Consider the following 17,311-nt stretch of genomic DNA (forward strand, 5'->3'; position numbering starts at 1 on the left):
TGGCATAATCTCTAAATACCAAGGTATTGGAACATGCTTCTTGCTTCAGTCTAAGGTGAATGTGACTGATTTGTGATAAGATTTGACCAGGGAAGAATTTATAGTTGGCGGGGAGCCCCATATTGTTAAGCAGCAAGTCTAGGATTTTATTGCTTCTTTTTGGGGTGCAGATTAACTGATCCAGGGAATTTGTATTGATGAAGAACAGATATTTCAGTGCATGCATGTTTGAGGATGTATAAGTGTCCCAGTTAGTAGATGGGAGTTGCAGTCTCTTAGGAGAAAGTTGATTGACTTAATGCATAGAGACTCCATACTGGTTAAGTAGGAGATATTGGCTGATGGATAAATAGAAGGTGTCCTATAGTTAGCTATGATATAATAAGGGGATTTGTTAATAGTAAGTTGAACGTGTATGAGTTCTAGATCGTTGTCTTGTGTTACGAGTCTGGAGGTGAAATGTGTTTTTATGAATATTGAGACACTACTGCCTTTAGTGCCTTCATACAATTTGATTGGCCCAAATGTGTAGTAGATATTGAAACCCTGCACTGATGGAATGCTGTTGCCTGTAGGGAGCAGAGTTTTTTTGTTCAGGCTCCTATGATTGAAATTATGTTGGAAGTTTAGAAGACTATGTTGCCTAAGAAAGGCAGTATGGTGTTGGACAATGATTTAGATGATATACAAAAGCTGTTCAGGAATAGCTGTAGGGCATCCCTGGCAAAGCAGTTGGGACTGTCTAACATCACCACCCATGATGATATATATTGTACCCCATTAGAATGGCACCAGAAGCCAGTTGTTGAAGTCAGTAGACTTTTCTTCATGTTGCGGTATTATTCTTGGTGATAGTAGAACGCTGCTCAGAGCTAGATTGATACCTGCCCCTGACATGAATTCTGAGAGGTCCATAATTTCTTTCATGTAGTCCATGGAGATACATCTCAAATACATTTATACACACATGCACAATGACTGTGCCATATCTGTACTTGTGATATAAGGACTTGAGTGCTTGTGTGATGTGGAGAACCCTGGCACCTGATTGGCAACAGACAGTGTCCCCATCCTTGCATAGCCTTGTATTGGTGTGTCTCCATATGAAATCACCTATGACTAGGATATTAAATTATGTGGAGGTTTGCCTTATGGGCTTTTAAACTGAGTCAGTGTGACTATTACGTTTATGTTTCTTGGTGGGTGATGACTGTTGTGTGTGTTTGTCAGATTGCTGTAGGTACTTGTTTTTTAGGTTGCATTAGAAGGCCTTTTGTGGTTTAATTAGGTTGCTTTTAATAGCTTCAGCATATGTAGATGCATGTGTTTAGTCTGATCTGTGTGTGATTGGTTTAGTGTCGTGTTGTGTGGTACTGGCAATCTGCATGTTATTTGTCGTGGTGTCATACAAAAGCTTTACCTTCAGTAACATTATATAACTACATCTCTTACACACTATGTCTTTTTTTTAAATAGAAGGTGGTTGTCAGTAAACATGAGACAATTGCTACATTGTCTCACAATGCTTATTTCAACCAAGCTGGCTACTGAGGCAGTTGGAAAGTACAAGTGTATATTTCAGGGTGCTTAATAATATAGGGCTGAAGGGGGAGTAGCACCTCTGAAATTTGGAGCTGATTACTAGAGGTGCTATCCATCTTGTAATGGAGACAGTGCTGGTCTCAATACAGCTGTTAGCAGCTAAGAATTAGTGACTCTTTGCTGCTTCTCTCACCAGAAGCAAAAAAGTAGCACTAATCCCAAGCTGCTTCCAGAAAGGTAATATTAACCCAGATGTTGCTGAATTCAGTGCACATGCTCTCTTTTCTTAGTAGATATCCTGGATAGAAGCTACAATAGCTGGACATAATAGAAAACCAAGCTTTTACTTTACAGACTGTAACATTTCTTCTTATGATGCCCACTGTTAGCTAGAACTTTGCATTTTTGCTGTAGGGTCCCTTAACAGGTGCATTGCCTGTTATTCCTCTAGTTAGGCTGCTGTTAATGTCAGTACTTGTTCCTAGCTGTCTAATGAAACTGATTGACTTGTCTCCCATGCAGTATGCCTTTTGTATATGGAAAGGGTCTCTCTCTCTCTACTTGCACTTTTCCAAGAAGAATATTCAGATACTGTAGCGCTGACAGCCAGTAAGAAAGCACTTAAAATTTCCTTAAGATCTTAGTTACTCAGAGAGTAGCTTGAACAGTATGTCAGAATGTAGGCACGTTTCAAGTTATTACATTGACTGATTGCCAGACATGACAACTGTCATTCTCTGAATCCCAGTTGTGTGAGTCAGTTTTGCTGAAAAAATAAATTCAGTGAAATTGGCTTTGCCCTTTCCTCACTATTGTGTGACAGTGGAATTGTCGTATATATCTAAATATATCTATAGCTATCTGGGTACCTGTCAGATGGACAAAAGCCCAGTTTATCGATGACCACATCACTGAGATGGCATCGCCGACAGAACTCATCCCCGACAACGGTGAGTAGTGCAGAATGGGATTTATTCCCATTCCCTCACTGTAGTGCATAGTGCAGAATGGGATTTATTCCCATTCCCTCACTGTAGTGCGATCTCAGAGTTGGTATATTTAAGTAGGGGGGGTGTGGGGGGTGCAAGGGGGCTTGCCCCCCTGCTATACACGTTTTGATGTGTTTTTGGACTGTATTAGGGGAACGGGAATGTATTCCATTCCGTAATACTTTGACTTACAATTGTCAGGGATGCATGTTGTCAGCGATGTCATCTCGGTGATGTTTTCATCGGTAATCTGGGTTTTCGTCCATCTGACATGGACCCATCTACCTATATATGTATATGTAAATAGTGTGTGTGCATATAGATATGTATATATATATATATATATATATATATATATATATATATGTGTGTGTGTGTGTGTGTGTATATATATATATATATTTATATACATAAATATATATGTATATATATAGATATATATATATATATATATATATATATATATATATCTATGTATATGCGGTAAGTCTCTTGTGCACAGCCCTCAGGTCACCCCACAGATTTTCTATTGGATTTAGGTCTGGGTTCTGGCTGGGACATTCCAAAACTTTAATTTTCTTCTGGTGAAGCCATTTTTTTGTTGATTTGGATGTATGCTTAGAGTCATTGTCGTGTTGAAAGGTGAAATTCCTCTTCATTTTCAGCTGTCTAGCAGTTGCCTGAAGGTTTTGGGCCAAAAGTGACTGGTATTTGGAACTGTTCATAACTCCCTCAACCTTGACTAAAGCCCCAGTTCCAGCTGATGAAAAGCAACCCCAAAGCATGATACTGCCACCACTACCATGCTTCACTGTGGGGATGGTGATCTTTTGGTGATGTGAAGTGTTGTTTTTGCACCAAACGTACCTTTTGGAGTTGTGGCCAAAAAGTTCATCCTTGGTCTTATCAGACCATAACACACTTTCCCACATGCTTTTGGCAGACCTGATGTATTGATGTTCTTCGTCTTCCCTTGCTGCAGTCCTGACAATAGGGTATAGTCCGCGTCCCAGTCGGCCCGAATACCAGAGTATAAGGCTGACGTCGGTCATGGCGCCTTAGACTGACGTCAGTACGTCAGGGTACTAATGCGCATGACCGACGTCATTTCCCCAGTCTTTTTTGCCGCATGGTCCGATGCAGAAGCAATTTTGCGAGTGCAGGTTGGCGTTCTGAGATTTTCCGAAACCGGAGTTTCAGACCGAAACAGAGTTGGCTAAGTAACCCCGTTGGGGAACATTTTGGTTTTTTCTTGCCTCAGTATTTATCCGGATGTCAGAAAAAGTGAATAACTGTATTTCTTGTGGGAAGCAGATACCGCATAGGGATTATCATACATTGTGTATACCTTGTTTAGGGCCTGAGCACGACGTTGTTGGTTGCCGCTCTTGTGCTAGATTTAACAAGCGCACTATTAAGAGGAGGCTTGATTGTGCTAGGTTAGTGTTTGGGAAGCGTTGCAATTATAATATGCCGTCGGATGCTCCGACGCCCGCTTCATCCAAGAAGCGCAAGGACAAAACAGTGAAGCCTAGGGGTGAGGAACCGGCAGTCCCGGACGTCGGTTCTTTAGAAGGCTCAGGGGAGCCAGAGGTTTTGCCAGGGGTCTCTATGGAGTCTCAGGCAGATGCTTTACTGATACAGGATGTGCCCTCTCAGGAGGTAGGCCAGGCTGAGGGGGCTTCTCAGGTAACTGTTCTTCCCTCTCTTCCCAAGGTAGTTAGGGCATCTCCTTCTGTTGCCAAAGCTTCTTTTAGAGGTAGGCCAAGTTCAGCTTCTGTGGGGGCTTCTCCTAGCATTTCGGGCTCTGTGCCTAAGAAACATATGCTTAAAATGGCAGAAGATTTGATTACTCTGATTAGAGGTTCTATGCCCCCGCCTGATAAGAGGCCTAGGGTGGAACAGGAGTTTGATAGTTTTGAACAGTGTTCACAGGCTTCAGAGTCTTCTGTGGAAGACTTGCAAGAGTTTCCTACTTATTCTGATTCTGATGTGGATGATTCCACTCCTACAGCTTCTCCTCCTGAGGATTTTTCATTTTCAGAGACTCTTCACTCCATGAGGGAGCACTTTAAATGGGAAGGCCAGGATTACTCTGATTCCAGGAAAAGGCTTAGGGAATTCTTGTTTTTACCCCAGCATAGGCCTTTAGCTATTCCTCCTGTGTTGAATGTGGTGGAGGATGTTTTTGCAGAGGCTTCCCTGAACCCTGACTCCTTGCCTCCTGCTCCTGTTAAGCCTGACAGGTATTATAGGGTGCCCGAAGCTCATAAGTATTTGTTTAAGAGTCCCAGGGCGGACCCAGAAACTGTTTCTCAGGGGCCTAAAGGTGTTAAAGCTTCTGTGGTTAAAAATCCTGTACCCTCTGATAAAGAGGCAAGGGCTTTGGATAGGTGGGGTAAGAAAGTATATACTTCTTCCACTCTAGCCATGAGGGCGTTGAATTGTCAGTTTCATATGCTGAAATATCAGAATTATCTCCTTTCACAATTGAAATCTAAGGTGGATGCTTTGGCGGAAGGTATTGAGTGTAAAGAATTGCTGGATTTGGTTCATGTGTCTGAACAAGTGGGTAAGCATTCTTTGCAGTGTGGTTTTGATGCTGTTCAGGCCTCCTCGAGGGTGGCTGCTACTAGTTCTGTTCTTCGCAGGCATGCCTGGTTGAAGGATCAGAATTTAGCTGAGCATGTTAAGACCAGGATTTTGGATGCTCCTTTACAGTCTGATGTGTTGTTTGGACCGCCTGTGGAAGCAGTTTTAAAGAAAATGGAGGACAAAGCTAAGTCTATGCAGACTGTTAAAGATTTTTGCAGGTGCAGCCTCCAAGTTTAGTAGAAATTGGCCTGCTAAGGGGTGGACATATCCTGCTTATGGTTCCCAGTCTAGGGGTAGGTCTAGACGTGGTAGGGGCAGGGCTCAAGGTTCGTTTAGGCCTAGATCAGACAGTTCACCTGCTCGGACTTCTGGTGAGGGCAGGGGTCAGTCCTTTCGTAAGCAGAACCAATGACCTGCCTTTTCAGCTGCCAGTGGATTCTCGTCTGGCAGCTCCTTTGGGAGGAAGATTGTCTCTTTTCAAAGAAAATTGGGATTTAATCACTCAAGACAGATGGGTGCTGGATATCATTTATCACGGTTACAGATTTTATTTCCACACAATGCCCCCTTTCAAAGGCATGCCAGATGTTCCTCCTCCACAAAGAAAAGAGGCTCACAAGCAAGTTTCTCAGTTACTCCAGATAGGGGCCATTCAGCCAGTCCCTGTATCAGAAAGGGGCTTGGATTTTATTCTCGCCTGTTCCTAGTACCAAAGAAGGGGAACACGTGGAGACCAATTCTGGATTTATCTATCCTCAACACTTATCTGGACATTCCCAAGTTCAAGATGTTGACGTTACAGCAACTGTTACCTCTGCTGGGCAAGGATCACTGGATGGTAACTTTGGATCTCAAGGAAGCCTACCTTCATGTGCCTATAAGGCTAAGTTGCAGAAAGTATCTGCGGTTTCGAACTGGAGATTTTCATTATCAGTTCTCTGCATTGCCCTTTGGCTTATCTACTGCCCAGAGTATTCACAAAGGTTCTGGCTCCAGTGATAGCTTACTTCAGGCTTCAAGGCATTCAAATCTATCCTTACTTGGACGACTGCCTGATTCTGGCTCAAGAAAAGGAAGACCTTCTACAGCATCTGGAATATGTCATAGCAGTGCTAAGATGCCTAGGGTATTCTGTGAGCGAAATAAAGTCCAGTCTAGTACCCTCTCAAGACATGTGCTTTCTGGGTGTGAGACTGAATACAGCAGCCCAGATGGCCTTTTTAACCCCGGACAAACAAAAAAGTCTGTCGCTTTACTTCCATCAACTATCTCATCAGTCCGTGCTGACTGCAAGGACAGTCCTTCAAGCATTAGGGTTCATGGCATCTTGTATTCTGGTGCTTCCCAATGCCAAACTGCATATGAGGAAGCTGCAATGGTATCTCAAAAATGTATGGACACAGCACTGCCAAGATTTCGACACTGTCATTCACATAATACCTTGCCTTCAAAAGGAATTCTTGTGGTGGGCTCAGGAATGTCACCTAAACAAGGGACTCTCTGTGACCCGGCCAGAGGCGAGTCAGATTTTAACGACAGATGCCTCGGACACTGCTTGGGGAGCTCATCTAAATGGAAAGTGGATACAAGACAAGTGGCCTGCCAGACTACAGCATCTACATATCAACATGAAGGAGATGTTAGCAGTCCAGTTTGCATTGATGGCGTTCAAGGAGTTACTTCTTCCAGGGCAGGTGTTGATTCTAACAGACAACACAACTGTCATGTGGTACATCAACAAGCAAGGGGCAACACATTCTTATCCTCTATGCAGGCAAGCAATGATTTTATGGGAGACTGCGTTAAGCCTGCAACTGACTCTTCAGGCAAGGTTTCTGCCAGGAGCACAGAACTCCTAGCAGATGTATTAAGCAGACAAATCATGGATCCCCACGAGTGGAAACTGGATCTTCATGTATTTCAGAAATTGACAGTGTCATGGGGAACTCCAGACATAGATCTGTTCGCTTCTCCACTAAACCACCAGCTGCCAAAGTATTGCACAAAGGGGTTTCATCACACAGCTTGGAAAGTGGATGCTCTGTCTTTCAGTTGGAAAAACCTTCATGTCTATGCCTTTCCACCTCTGCCTCTTCTTCCAAAGGTATTATTAAAGGTCAGACAAGACAGGCCAAGGATGATTTTGATAGCTCCAGATTGGCCTCGGCAACACTGGTACCCACTTCTAAGGAGTCTTGTACAGAAGCCTCCATGGCCTTTACCTCTGATTCCTCATCTGTTATCTCAGAAGGACGGTCATCTGCTCAATGTCAAGCTTCAATCTCTTCATCTCACAGCTTGGCATATTCTGTGTTGAAGCACAGCAGGTCTCAGCTTCCTCAACAAGTTTTAAATGTGATTATGGAAGCTAGAAGGCCTAGTACTAGGAGAGTGTACGCAGAAAAATGGAAGAGATTTTTATTTTGGAGTACAGCAAAGAATTTGGAGATTTCAGAGCCTAATTTGAGTGTGGCTCTTCAATATCTTACTGAATTATTGGACAAAGGTTTGTCCTTCTCTTCCATAAAGATTCATGCTGCAGCAATTTCAGCTCACTATGATTGTGACCCACCTTTGTTTTCGCATCCTTTGTTCAAGCAGTTTCTTAGAGGGGCAAAGAATATAAGACCCCCACGTAGAGCTCCTACTCCTGCTTGGGATCTCAATTTTGTGTTGGAAAAACTTACTCTACAACCTTTTGAGCCTGCAGCTACTGCTGAATTGAAATATTCGTCATGGAAGACTGCTTTTCTGTTGGCTATTACTTCTGCAAGAAGGGTGTCTGAGTTGCAGGCCCTCATGGCAGTAGAGCCCTTTTTGGTTTTCCATAAGGACAGGGTTTCATTACGTACTAATCCTTCCTTTATGCCTAAGGTGGTTTCTAGTGTGGCTTTAAACCAAACTATTCATTTGCCTACGTTTTTTGCAGATCCTCAAAATAAAGGGGAAAAGATTTTGCACACTTTAGATGTACACAGGCAATTGCGTTATTATTTGAGCAGGACTAAGAATTTTAGGCAGTCTCAGCAGTTACTTGTTTCTTTTGCTTTGAGTTCACAGGGCAAGCCTGTGTCAAAACAAACTATTTCTAGGTGGATTGGCTTTTGCATTGCATTTTGTTATTCCCATCATGGCAAAGAGGTTCCAGCTGGGATTAGGCCTCATTCCACTAGGGCTACTGCCACTTCAACAGCATTTCTAAGGGGTGGCAACTAAGGATATTCTGGAAGCAGCTACTTGGAGTTCAGTGCATACTTTCTCTAGGCATTATCACCTGCCTATATACTCTAAGACTAGGGCTGGTTTTGCCACAGCTGTTTTACAAGGCATGTTGTCAGCTCCTGCTACTTTATAATTTGCCAGCCTCCCTTACCTCTGCTTTGGGATTCTACCCAATTGTCAGGACTGCAGCAAGGGAAGGCGAAGAACATAGTACAGTTTTGTACCTACCATAAATGTAGATGTTCGAGGATTCCCTTGCTGCAGTCCAATTTACCCTCCCTCCTTCCCTCTGTGTTTCGGGTGGTTGTGTAGGTGAGTTTACATGCTTATATTTTTTGTATATATTGTTGTATATATTGTACATGTTTTTTGGTGCAGGTTGTTTTTGGGACTTGTCTTTTTGGGTCTTCTGACATCTGGGGCAAGAAAAGACTGAGGAAATGACGTCGGTCATGCGCATTAGTACCCTGACGTACTGACGTCAGTCTAAGGCGCCATGACCGACGTCAGCCTTATACTCTGGTATTCGGGCCGACTGGGACGCGGACTATACCCTATTGTCAGGACTGCAGCAAGGGAATCCTCGAACATCTACATTTATGGTAGGTACAAAACTGTACTTTTTGCTAATTTTAGCTGGGCCTAGATTTTTTTTTTGTGTGACATATGGAAAACATGGGATATTGTTGTCACATGTAGTACACAACTAGTACTTGCCAGAGATTCCTGCAGCTCCTTCAGTGTTGCGGTAAGTCTCTTGGCACCCTCCCTGACCAGTTTTCGTCTTGTCTTTCCATCGATTTTGGAGGGACGTCCAGTTCTTTGCAACTTCACTGTTGTCCCATATTTTCTCCCCTTTTTGATGACTGTCTTCACTGTGTTCCATAGTATACCCAGTGCTGTGGAAATTGTTTGTACCCTTCCCCTGACTGATACCTTTTAACAATGAGAGCCCTTTGATGCTTTGTAAGCTCTCTGCGAACCATGGCTTTTGCTGTAGCAGGCAACTGAGTAAATGTCAAAAAAATCCTACTAGGACAGCTGAACTTTATTTGGGGTTAAGCAGAGTCTCTTTACTTGATGGCAGGTGTGTACCCAAGAAGTCTGAATGTTGTAATTAAATGAAAAGGTGCTTCAACAAAGTATTAGTTTAAGGGTGTGCACACACAACAAAGTATTAGTTTAAGGGTGTGCACACACAACAAAGTATTAGTTTAAGGGTGTGCACATAGTTTAAGGGTGTGCACACATAACAAAGTATTAGTTTAAGGGTGTGCACACACAACAAAGTATTAGTTTAAGGGTGTGCACATTTATGCAACCAGCTTATTTTATGTTTTTTATTTTTTATATTTTTTCTCCTAACAGATTTGTTTGTTTTTCAATTGAATTGTACGGGTTATAGGTCACATTAAAGGTAGGAAAATCTTTGAAATTATTTAGTGTGGTCTCATAAATATCACACACACCTTTCATTTTAACAGGGGTGTGTAAATTTTTATATCCACTCTCTCTGTATGTATATATATATATATATATATATATATATATATATATATACATACACACACATATATATATATATATATATATATATATATATATATATATATATATAAGGGGATTTGTCCCTCGGGGGGGGTGACTTTCATTTCAGTTCTCTAAATGTGATAATTGGTAATTTTATTTAATACAATTTTTGGGACTCAGATTTATTATGTAAAACAAGTCATCATGAATCTGAAAAGAACAACCAAAGTGTTATTTTAAATGTGTTTGTGTTGCAAGTATAATACATCGAAGCTGTTCATATTGTTAACATGTTTTACATAAATGAAACATTTTGCTTATACAGTGCATTGTTATTTAAATTAACTTTTGTAGTGAAGATTATAACAATAAATAGATACAATGTAAAAGAATATTATGTATCTAGCAAACTGTTTCCCTATTTATTTATATTTTTTGTTCTATATTTTGTAGGTGCCTGAACAATATGGAACCATTAGGGCAGTATCGGAAGGAAAGGGAGATCAGTTTTTGGTTGGTACATCTCGCAATTTTATTCTGAGGGGTACATTTATTGATGGTTTCCAGGTTGAGGTCCAGGTGTGTAAGTAGTCATCTGCTGCAGGCCACAGTGTGGTGACCTTACTTGTGAAGTCTCTTTTAGCTGGTGCTGATAGTTGTGGATGTTAATGACATACTGCTGCTGTCTGTTGTTTCAGGGCCACACAGAAGAACTTTGGGGTTTGGCAACACATCCATTTAAAGACTTGTTCCTCACCTGTGCCCAGGACAGACAAGTTTGCCTGTGGAACTCTGTGGACCATACATTAGAATGGACCAGACTATTAGATGTAAGTAAACAGGGATACTTGGAATGATAATTTTTTAAGTGGTCACTGAGAATCCATGTCGAGAGCTCTCTACGTAATACATTTGTCATAGGAAAGGCCACAATATACTTTTAAACGTTTGTGATCATTTTGCAAGACATAAGCTTTTATTGACAAACGTTGTCACCTCACAGTCAGATGCTGTCCGGTTTGATTCTCAGCTAGAGCGACTTCTGTGTGGAGACATGTGTGAATGGGCGTACCTTCGTTGAAGGTTGTGCATCAGGGCTGGTAACTCGGCACATAAAAATCAACTACCAATCATTAGCGGACCGGAGTTCCGCTGTGGCGACCCCTAACCGGGAAAAGCCGAAAGACACAACAACAACAAGCTTTTATTGATAAGTTGCTTATTTAAATGAGTAATCACTTAGACTGACTTATTAGCTGTCTTGAGATGTATTATCACTGCTGTAGTTAGAATGCTTGGATTGTTTGACATCATGCCAGTGTTTATAGATGCCTACGGTGCAGCCCCTGACTCAACTGTGCCTGACTTCCATATATAGTAAAGCCTCACCCCTCTAAGTACAAAGCTGCTGTTTCAGTATTTAAACCTGCCGGCTGGTGTACTCATTCAGGTAACAGAACAAAAGCAGATCACTCATCCATATGGACCTCTGATCCTCAATAAAGCTAACCCCCATTGATGTATATTAGTTCCTTTATTCATTGTCTGATTACCTGCTTAATCTAGTTCAGGGTCATGTAGAAGCCACAGCTCATCCTTGCATTCAGTAGGCGCAAGGCAGAGAAACTAATCCTTGGTGGTTTACCAGCCCATTGCAGAAAATGCACAAACACTCACTAAAACATGAAATGCATGACTCTGTGCAGTTTGGATGATCCCTGGCTCATATTTAGTATGTACCTTTTTTGAGGAAGGAAAGCAGAACACCTGACAAAAGCCCATAAAGATATAGGGAAAGTATGTATATTCTGGGCAGAAGGTATAGCAGCTGATAACTGAACTTGAGAACCAAATATTGCAAGGCAGGAAGGCTAACCACTTATGTCACTCTTTGTTATTCAGTTATTTCCTGTTTCCCATGTTTTTATGCTTGCTGCTTGCATGATCTGTTAGTAAATGAGTAACTGCTGTACTTCACTCGTATCATGTGCAGATTGGTCTTTCCCCCAGTGTACTGGGGTGTGTTATTTAATACCATTCAGAGGTAGAGCAGTAACTCCATGTCTGTTTCTACCAGTCCTCTGAGGAACCTTAACAGAGGACACAGGAAGTGAGATGGAGAAAGAGAGAGATGGGGTGGGGGCAAACTTCTTAAATATTCAGATGTATAATATTCCAGTGTGTAATGCAATGTCTCTTTGATATTTCCTCAACGTGTAAACTGTGGAGTTCATAAACTTGTTACTGATCCATTTAGCAGTATTTCAGTCTGCTCTGGATTCATCAGGTGGCAGTCTAACTAATAATACTTTGTGGAAGTAATAAAATTAGTCTGATGCTCTGAATGACATTAAATAACACACCCCAGTACATTGGGGGAAAGACCAATCTGCACATGATACGAGTGAAGTACAGCAGTTACTCATTTACTAACAGATCATGCAAGCAGCAAGCATAAAGACCTTATTTCAACTGCTGCCATGTCATTGTTGGAGCCTTCCTGTGTCCTGACAGAGTGCTCTTCAAACTATCTGGAGATATACAGAGCTAAGTATATTTTTCTGGCACTTCAGAGTTGTGTACTGTTAATTGTTGTTTGACTCATTTTATATCATTGATGGCTGACTTCAGAGTTGTGCACTGTTATTTTTGCTTCACTGTATAGTTTTTCAGATCTCTGCTGAAAGTGTTGGTTTTCCCCTTCCCACCCTTCCTATTACTGTCTTGTTTAAATTTGGAGGCTTTTGCAGTTGCCCACCCCCACTGTAGATTTGATCAGGGACACTCCCCCAGTCCCATCTCTTTACCTCATTCTACCTAATACACTCCTTCTGCACTTGTTTTTAGTCATTTAATTTGGAGGCTTTTGCAGTTGCCCACCCCCACTGTAGATTTGATCAGGGACACTCCCCCAGTCCCATCTCTTTACCTCATTCTACCTAATACACTCCTTCTGCACTTGTTTTTAGTCATTTTTAATATACTTGCATTTTTTTAAACTGTTTGGTCTAACATTGCTACATACTCAGGTGTGGTAGCTTGCACTCCATTTGAATTGTTTTTACTGCTGTTTTAGCTACTTTTCTGTATATATGTTAAAAAAAATCTAAGCCTGTTTCCTACCTTTCCTGGTAACTAGTGTAGTCCAGATTCAGATATGCTGTATCGAGGACGGTATGTAAGCTTTTGAGCCCCCCCAAGCTTTCTGTGTTGCAGGGAAGCCTTCTAGCTTATCAGTGGGAGTGTTAAGCAGTAGGTAATCAATCTACCACATAAGGAGTGGTTCTGGCCCAGAAATTGTAGTTACTGACCATTTGGGCAGTTTTTCCATCTCTCTCAACTTTCTGATTTAAAAGCCCACATTTGCACTTGTTTCCCCCCTTACCTGTAACTAGTTTAGTCCTGCTACAGATTCTTAGTTTTAGCACTTGAATTTGCTTATTCTTGATCAGCACTTGTTCAGAACTTGCTGTAAGCACTAAATAACCTAATAATTACTACAGCACTCAACCTTCCTCATTACCTAGAGGAAAACAGTTTTGGTACTTACTTTCCTCACTTGCTTAGAGAAAAACAGATCTTGTACTCAATTTTCTCATTTATGTAGAGGAAAATAGTTTTTTATTCAGGCATGTCCAAGGGTCAGCTCCCGGTGTTCTCTCCTGTCTATCTGATGAATATGGGCATTTTAGGGCAATGTAGAAATTGCCTCATGTACACAGGCAACCCACTCCTCCTACCACCCAACACTACAACCTGTGAGAGATGCATTTATCTAGCCAAACTGGAGGTAAAGCTCTCTCCTGCCAAGACTGAACTTGACAGTCAAGAGGAGAAGGTAAACACTTGCACCACACCACACTCATCACATAGTCTTACTAAATCTACACCACCAAAATCCACACATAGAAACACAAAAACATTCACGGAAGCTGTCAGTAATAATCTGCTCAAGCAACAGAGTCCTCCAAAGCAGAAATTCAAGCAACCTTCACCCCCCCCAACACAACCCAAATGACACATAGCGCGCAGACTCAGTGTGCCAATCAACCACAGCCAATAAGGCAAAACAACGTACCCAACACACTAGTCATAGGTGACTCTATAGTCAGGCACACTGATGTCCCGCTCACCAGGCTAAACAAGGAGATGGTTACTGTCAGCTGCCTGTCGGGTGCCAGGATCTGCCACATAACCCATGCACTCAGGTCACTTCACAACAAGTACAAATATGACTCTGTCATTGTCCATGTTGGTGTGAACGACCTGAGACATACCTCCATGGACTGCATGAAAAGAGACATGGAAGAACTCTCCGATCTTGTAGCCCAGGCAGGTATGACCCTAGCCCTGAGTAGCATTCTGCCATCACCCAGAATGATGCCGCAGTACAAGGACAAAATGATTGACTTCAACAATTGGCTAAGCTTCTGGTGTCATTCTAAAGGGATCCAGTATCTGTCTGCCTGGGATGACATGGTCAGCAGACCACGATGCTTTGCCAGAGATGGCCTCCACCTGTCACCCCTGGGATTCCGGATACTGGCTAAGGTTCTTGCCACCCCTATAGTGCCTTTTTAGGCAAGGTTCAAATGACAAATTTACCACCGTAACAGGAACAGGCAAGCAAAAACTGAGGGTGATGCTACTCAGTGCTAGAAGTCTAAATCTCAAAATGCACTCACTCAAGGCACTCCTTAAAATGGAGAACATCGATATCTGTGCAGTGACTTATACCTGGTTCAAGGCTTCAGAGAGCACCCCTGCACTACCAGGCTATAACTCATACCACACTTTTCGGCCATGTAACCTGGACCACAACACCAAAGGCGGAGGTGTGTCCATAATCATTAAGGATATCCACACCTCCAGGCTAGTTGCTCAGCATAATGCAGCTGAGGCTATCCAAGTGCAACTAATCTGGGCAAAACTGCAATCCCAATTGTAGCTTGCGACAGATCCCCCACCATGCTTCAGAATTTCCACTCCTCTTATCTTGATGTACTGGAAAATATTACGGTTCAACCAAACACCCTAATAATGGGCGATTTCAACTACCCCACCATTAACTGGGAAAACTACTCATGTGCCAACTCCTTCGCTCAATGCTTTCTGGAATTCATAAACTCCAATGCCCTGGATCAACTTATCCACACCCCCACCAGGGGCAACAATATCCTAGATCTAGTCATTACCAACATGAGTGACCGGTGTTCCACACCTGAAGTCAACGCCTCATTGGTCCGATCTGACCATAAGCTAATTACCCTAGATATCCACATCCTTCTCCCACCCCCCATTAAGGAAACCATGGTAAAAAATTTCTCCAAAGCCAACTTCATTCTTCTTAAGACAGAAGTGGTGAACTTCATGACACCCATGCAGATGGACAAAACAGTTACGACTACTGAATCCTACACAATTGCACTTTATAAGCACTTACACGAGTGCATGGATCGTGCTATCCCAAACAGAACCAAGACGCTATCCTCCAAAAAAAGGAAGAAAATCTGGTGATCCCCTGCCATAAACAAACTGTACAACAGAAGGAAGAAACTGTTGCAAAAGAGAGTAAAATCCCATGAGTGGAGGAGTTCCCTGGTCAGCCTCAGTAAGAAGCTGCGATCCCTGATAAAATCCTCCAAAGCTAGTTACGAAAACAAAATTGCCACTGATTCTAAAGACAACCACAAAGCATTCTATAGCTATGTCAAGAATCTCAATGGCAACACTCAGATCTGCTCTGAGTTACAGCACAATGGTACAAAATATACAGACCCAACTGATATTGCCAACATCCTGGCAGATAGGTTCAGTGCTAACTTTACCCCCCTCTCACCCCCTAAAGAGCCCATCTCTATACCAGAAGAATGCAAACTTCCTGTAATCACAGCTGCAAGGTAAAAAACACACTCTCCAAAGCCAAGAACACAGCATCCATGGGATCAGACAACATCCCAGGCTGCATTCTACACAAACTACAGAATGAACCGACACCTCACCTAAGTACCATGTTCAATCCTAGCCTCACCTCAGGCTTTGTGGCTGCTGAATGGCAGTCAGCGACAATTATCCCACTCCACAAGGGGGGAGCCAGCACAGACCCCGGGAACTACCGCCCCATTAGCCTGACGAGCCTGGTCTGCAAGGCCATGGAACGTATCATCATAGAACTTAGAAACAAAGACATTGGTAATCTCCAAACTCTGGACTCCACCCAGTTCGGGTTTGTAAAAGGCAGATCATGTCTCCTAAACCTGATAGACTTCTTTGAAGCAGTCACCAAAAGCCGTAGATGAGGGTAAAGTGGTTCACACAGCCTATCTAAATCTTGCCAAGGCTTTTGACACCATTCCCCACTCTGGAATTATAGATAAACTCACTAAACTAGGTATAAATCCCTATGTCACAAGATGGGTTGCCAACTGACTCACTGACAGAACCCACACTGTGAAAGTAGCAGACTCCAAATCCGACTTCAGACCAGTGACAAGTGGAGTACCACAGGGTTCAGTCCTGGGTCCTCTCCTGTTTGGTATCTACTTCTCTGAAGTACAGGCTAACACAGAAGATCTTTGGCTAATGAAGTTCGCAGATGCCTGCAAACTAGGAGCCATAATTGAAACTCCTAATGATGTGGACATCCTGCAAAAGGGCCTCATGGAGACAGATGCCTGGTGTCAATGCCATGGCCTCAAGCTCAATGCCAAAAAGTGCATTTTCATCCCCTTTGGTAAAAACTCTGTACCCATGAACTACAACATAGGTGGTTGTATACTTAACACCGAAAGTGTGTTAAGAGACCTTGGGACACAGGTGGACAGTAGGCTCTCCTTTGATAATCACATCGCCACAGTGGTCAGGAAATCCTTCTACGTGGCACACCTCATCACAAAAGGTTTCTCATCCAGAAAAAAAAGAGGTAATTTCTCCCCTCTACTCATCACTCATTAGACCCACTATAGAGTACAATGCCCCTTTTGGTATGTACCTTACAAGACATCTACAACAACTGGAAAGGCCACAGAAATACCTCACAAAGAGGATTACTGGCCTCAAACAGATGCCCTATGCAGACCGTCTCAAAAAACTCCAGCTTTACTCTGTCGCATATCGCCTTCTCAGAGGTGATGTCTGCCTAACATACAAAGCTATGTCAAACCCAGAGCTGTTGGACATGCTCCACTTAAAGAAATCCCAATCCCTCTGAGCTACATGCTCTAGGGACCTAAAGCTTGTCACCACAATAAACAGAACATGCCGGAGGGATAGATTCCTGTCTCAGAGACTTCCCATACTCTGCAATAAACTACTTATCTATATCAAACAAAGTTCCTCATTAGCAGTCTTCAAGAAAAATCTTGATGATTGAATGGGAAATAGGAAATTCACCCCGGGGATCTCTTCTGTGGCTCTGTTCGACAGTGGCACAG

At 42.5% G+C, this 17,311-nt stretch overlaps 1 protein-coding gene across 4 annotated transcripts in view; it reads left to right on the top strand.

Moving 5' to 3' along the window:
• EML4 (EMAP like 4) overlaps nucleotides 1–17,311 on the top strand; it is a 1,975,061-nt gene that overhangs the window by 1,766,319 nt on the left and 191,431 nt on the right. For all 4 annotated transcript variants that reach the window (XM_044060268.1, XM_044060269.1, XM_044060261.1 and 1 more), the window contains 2 exons: nucleotides 10,332–10,457; nucleotides 10,577–10,708. In XM_044060268.1, coding sequence (XP_043916203.1) covers nucleotides 10,332–10,457; nucleotides 10,577–10,708 — 258 coding nt within the window. The remainder of the gene's footprint in view (nucleotides 1–10,331; nucleotides 10,458–10,576; nucleotides 10,709–17,311) is intronic.

This window comes from Protopterus annectens, chromosome 1.part0, assembly GCF_019279795.1.
Source record: "Protopterus annectens isolate FY-2018-M chromosome 1.part0, PAN1.0, whole genome shotgun sequence".
Classification (NCBI taxonomy): domain Eukaryota; kingdom Metazoa; phylum Chordata; order Ceratodontiformes; family Protopteridae; genus Protopterus; species Protopterus annectens.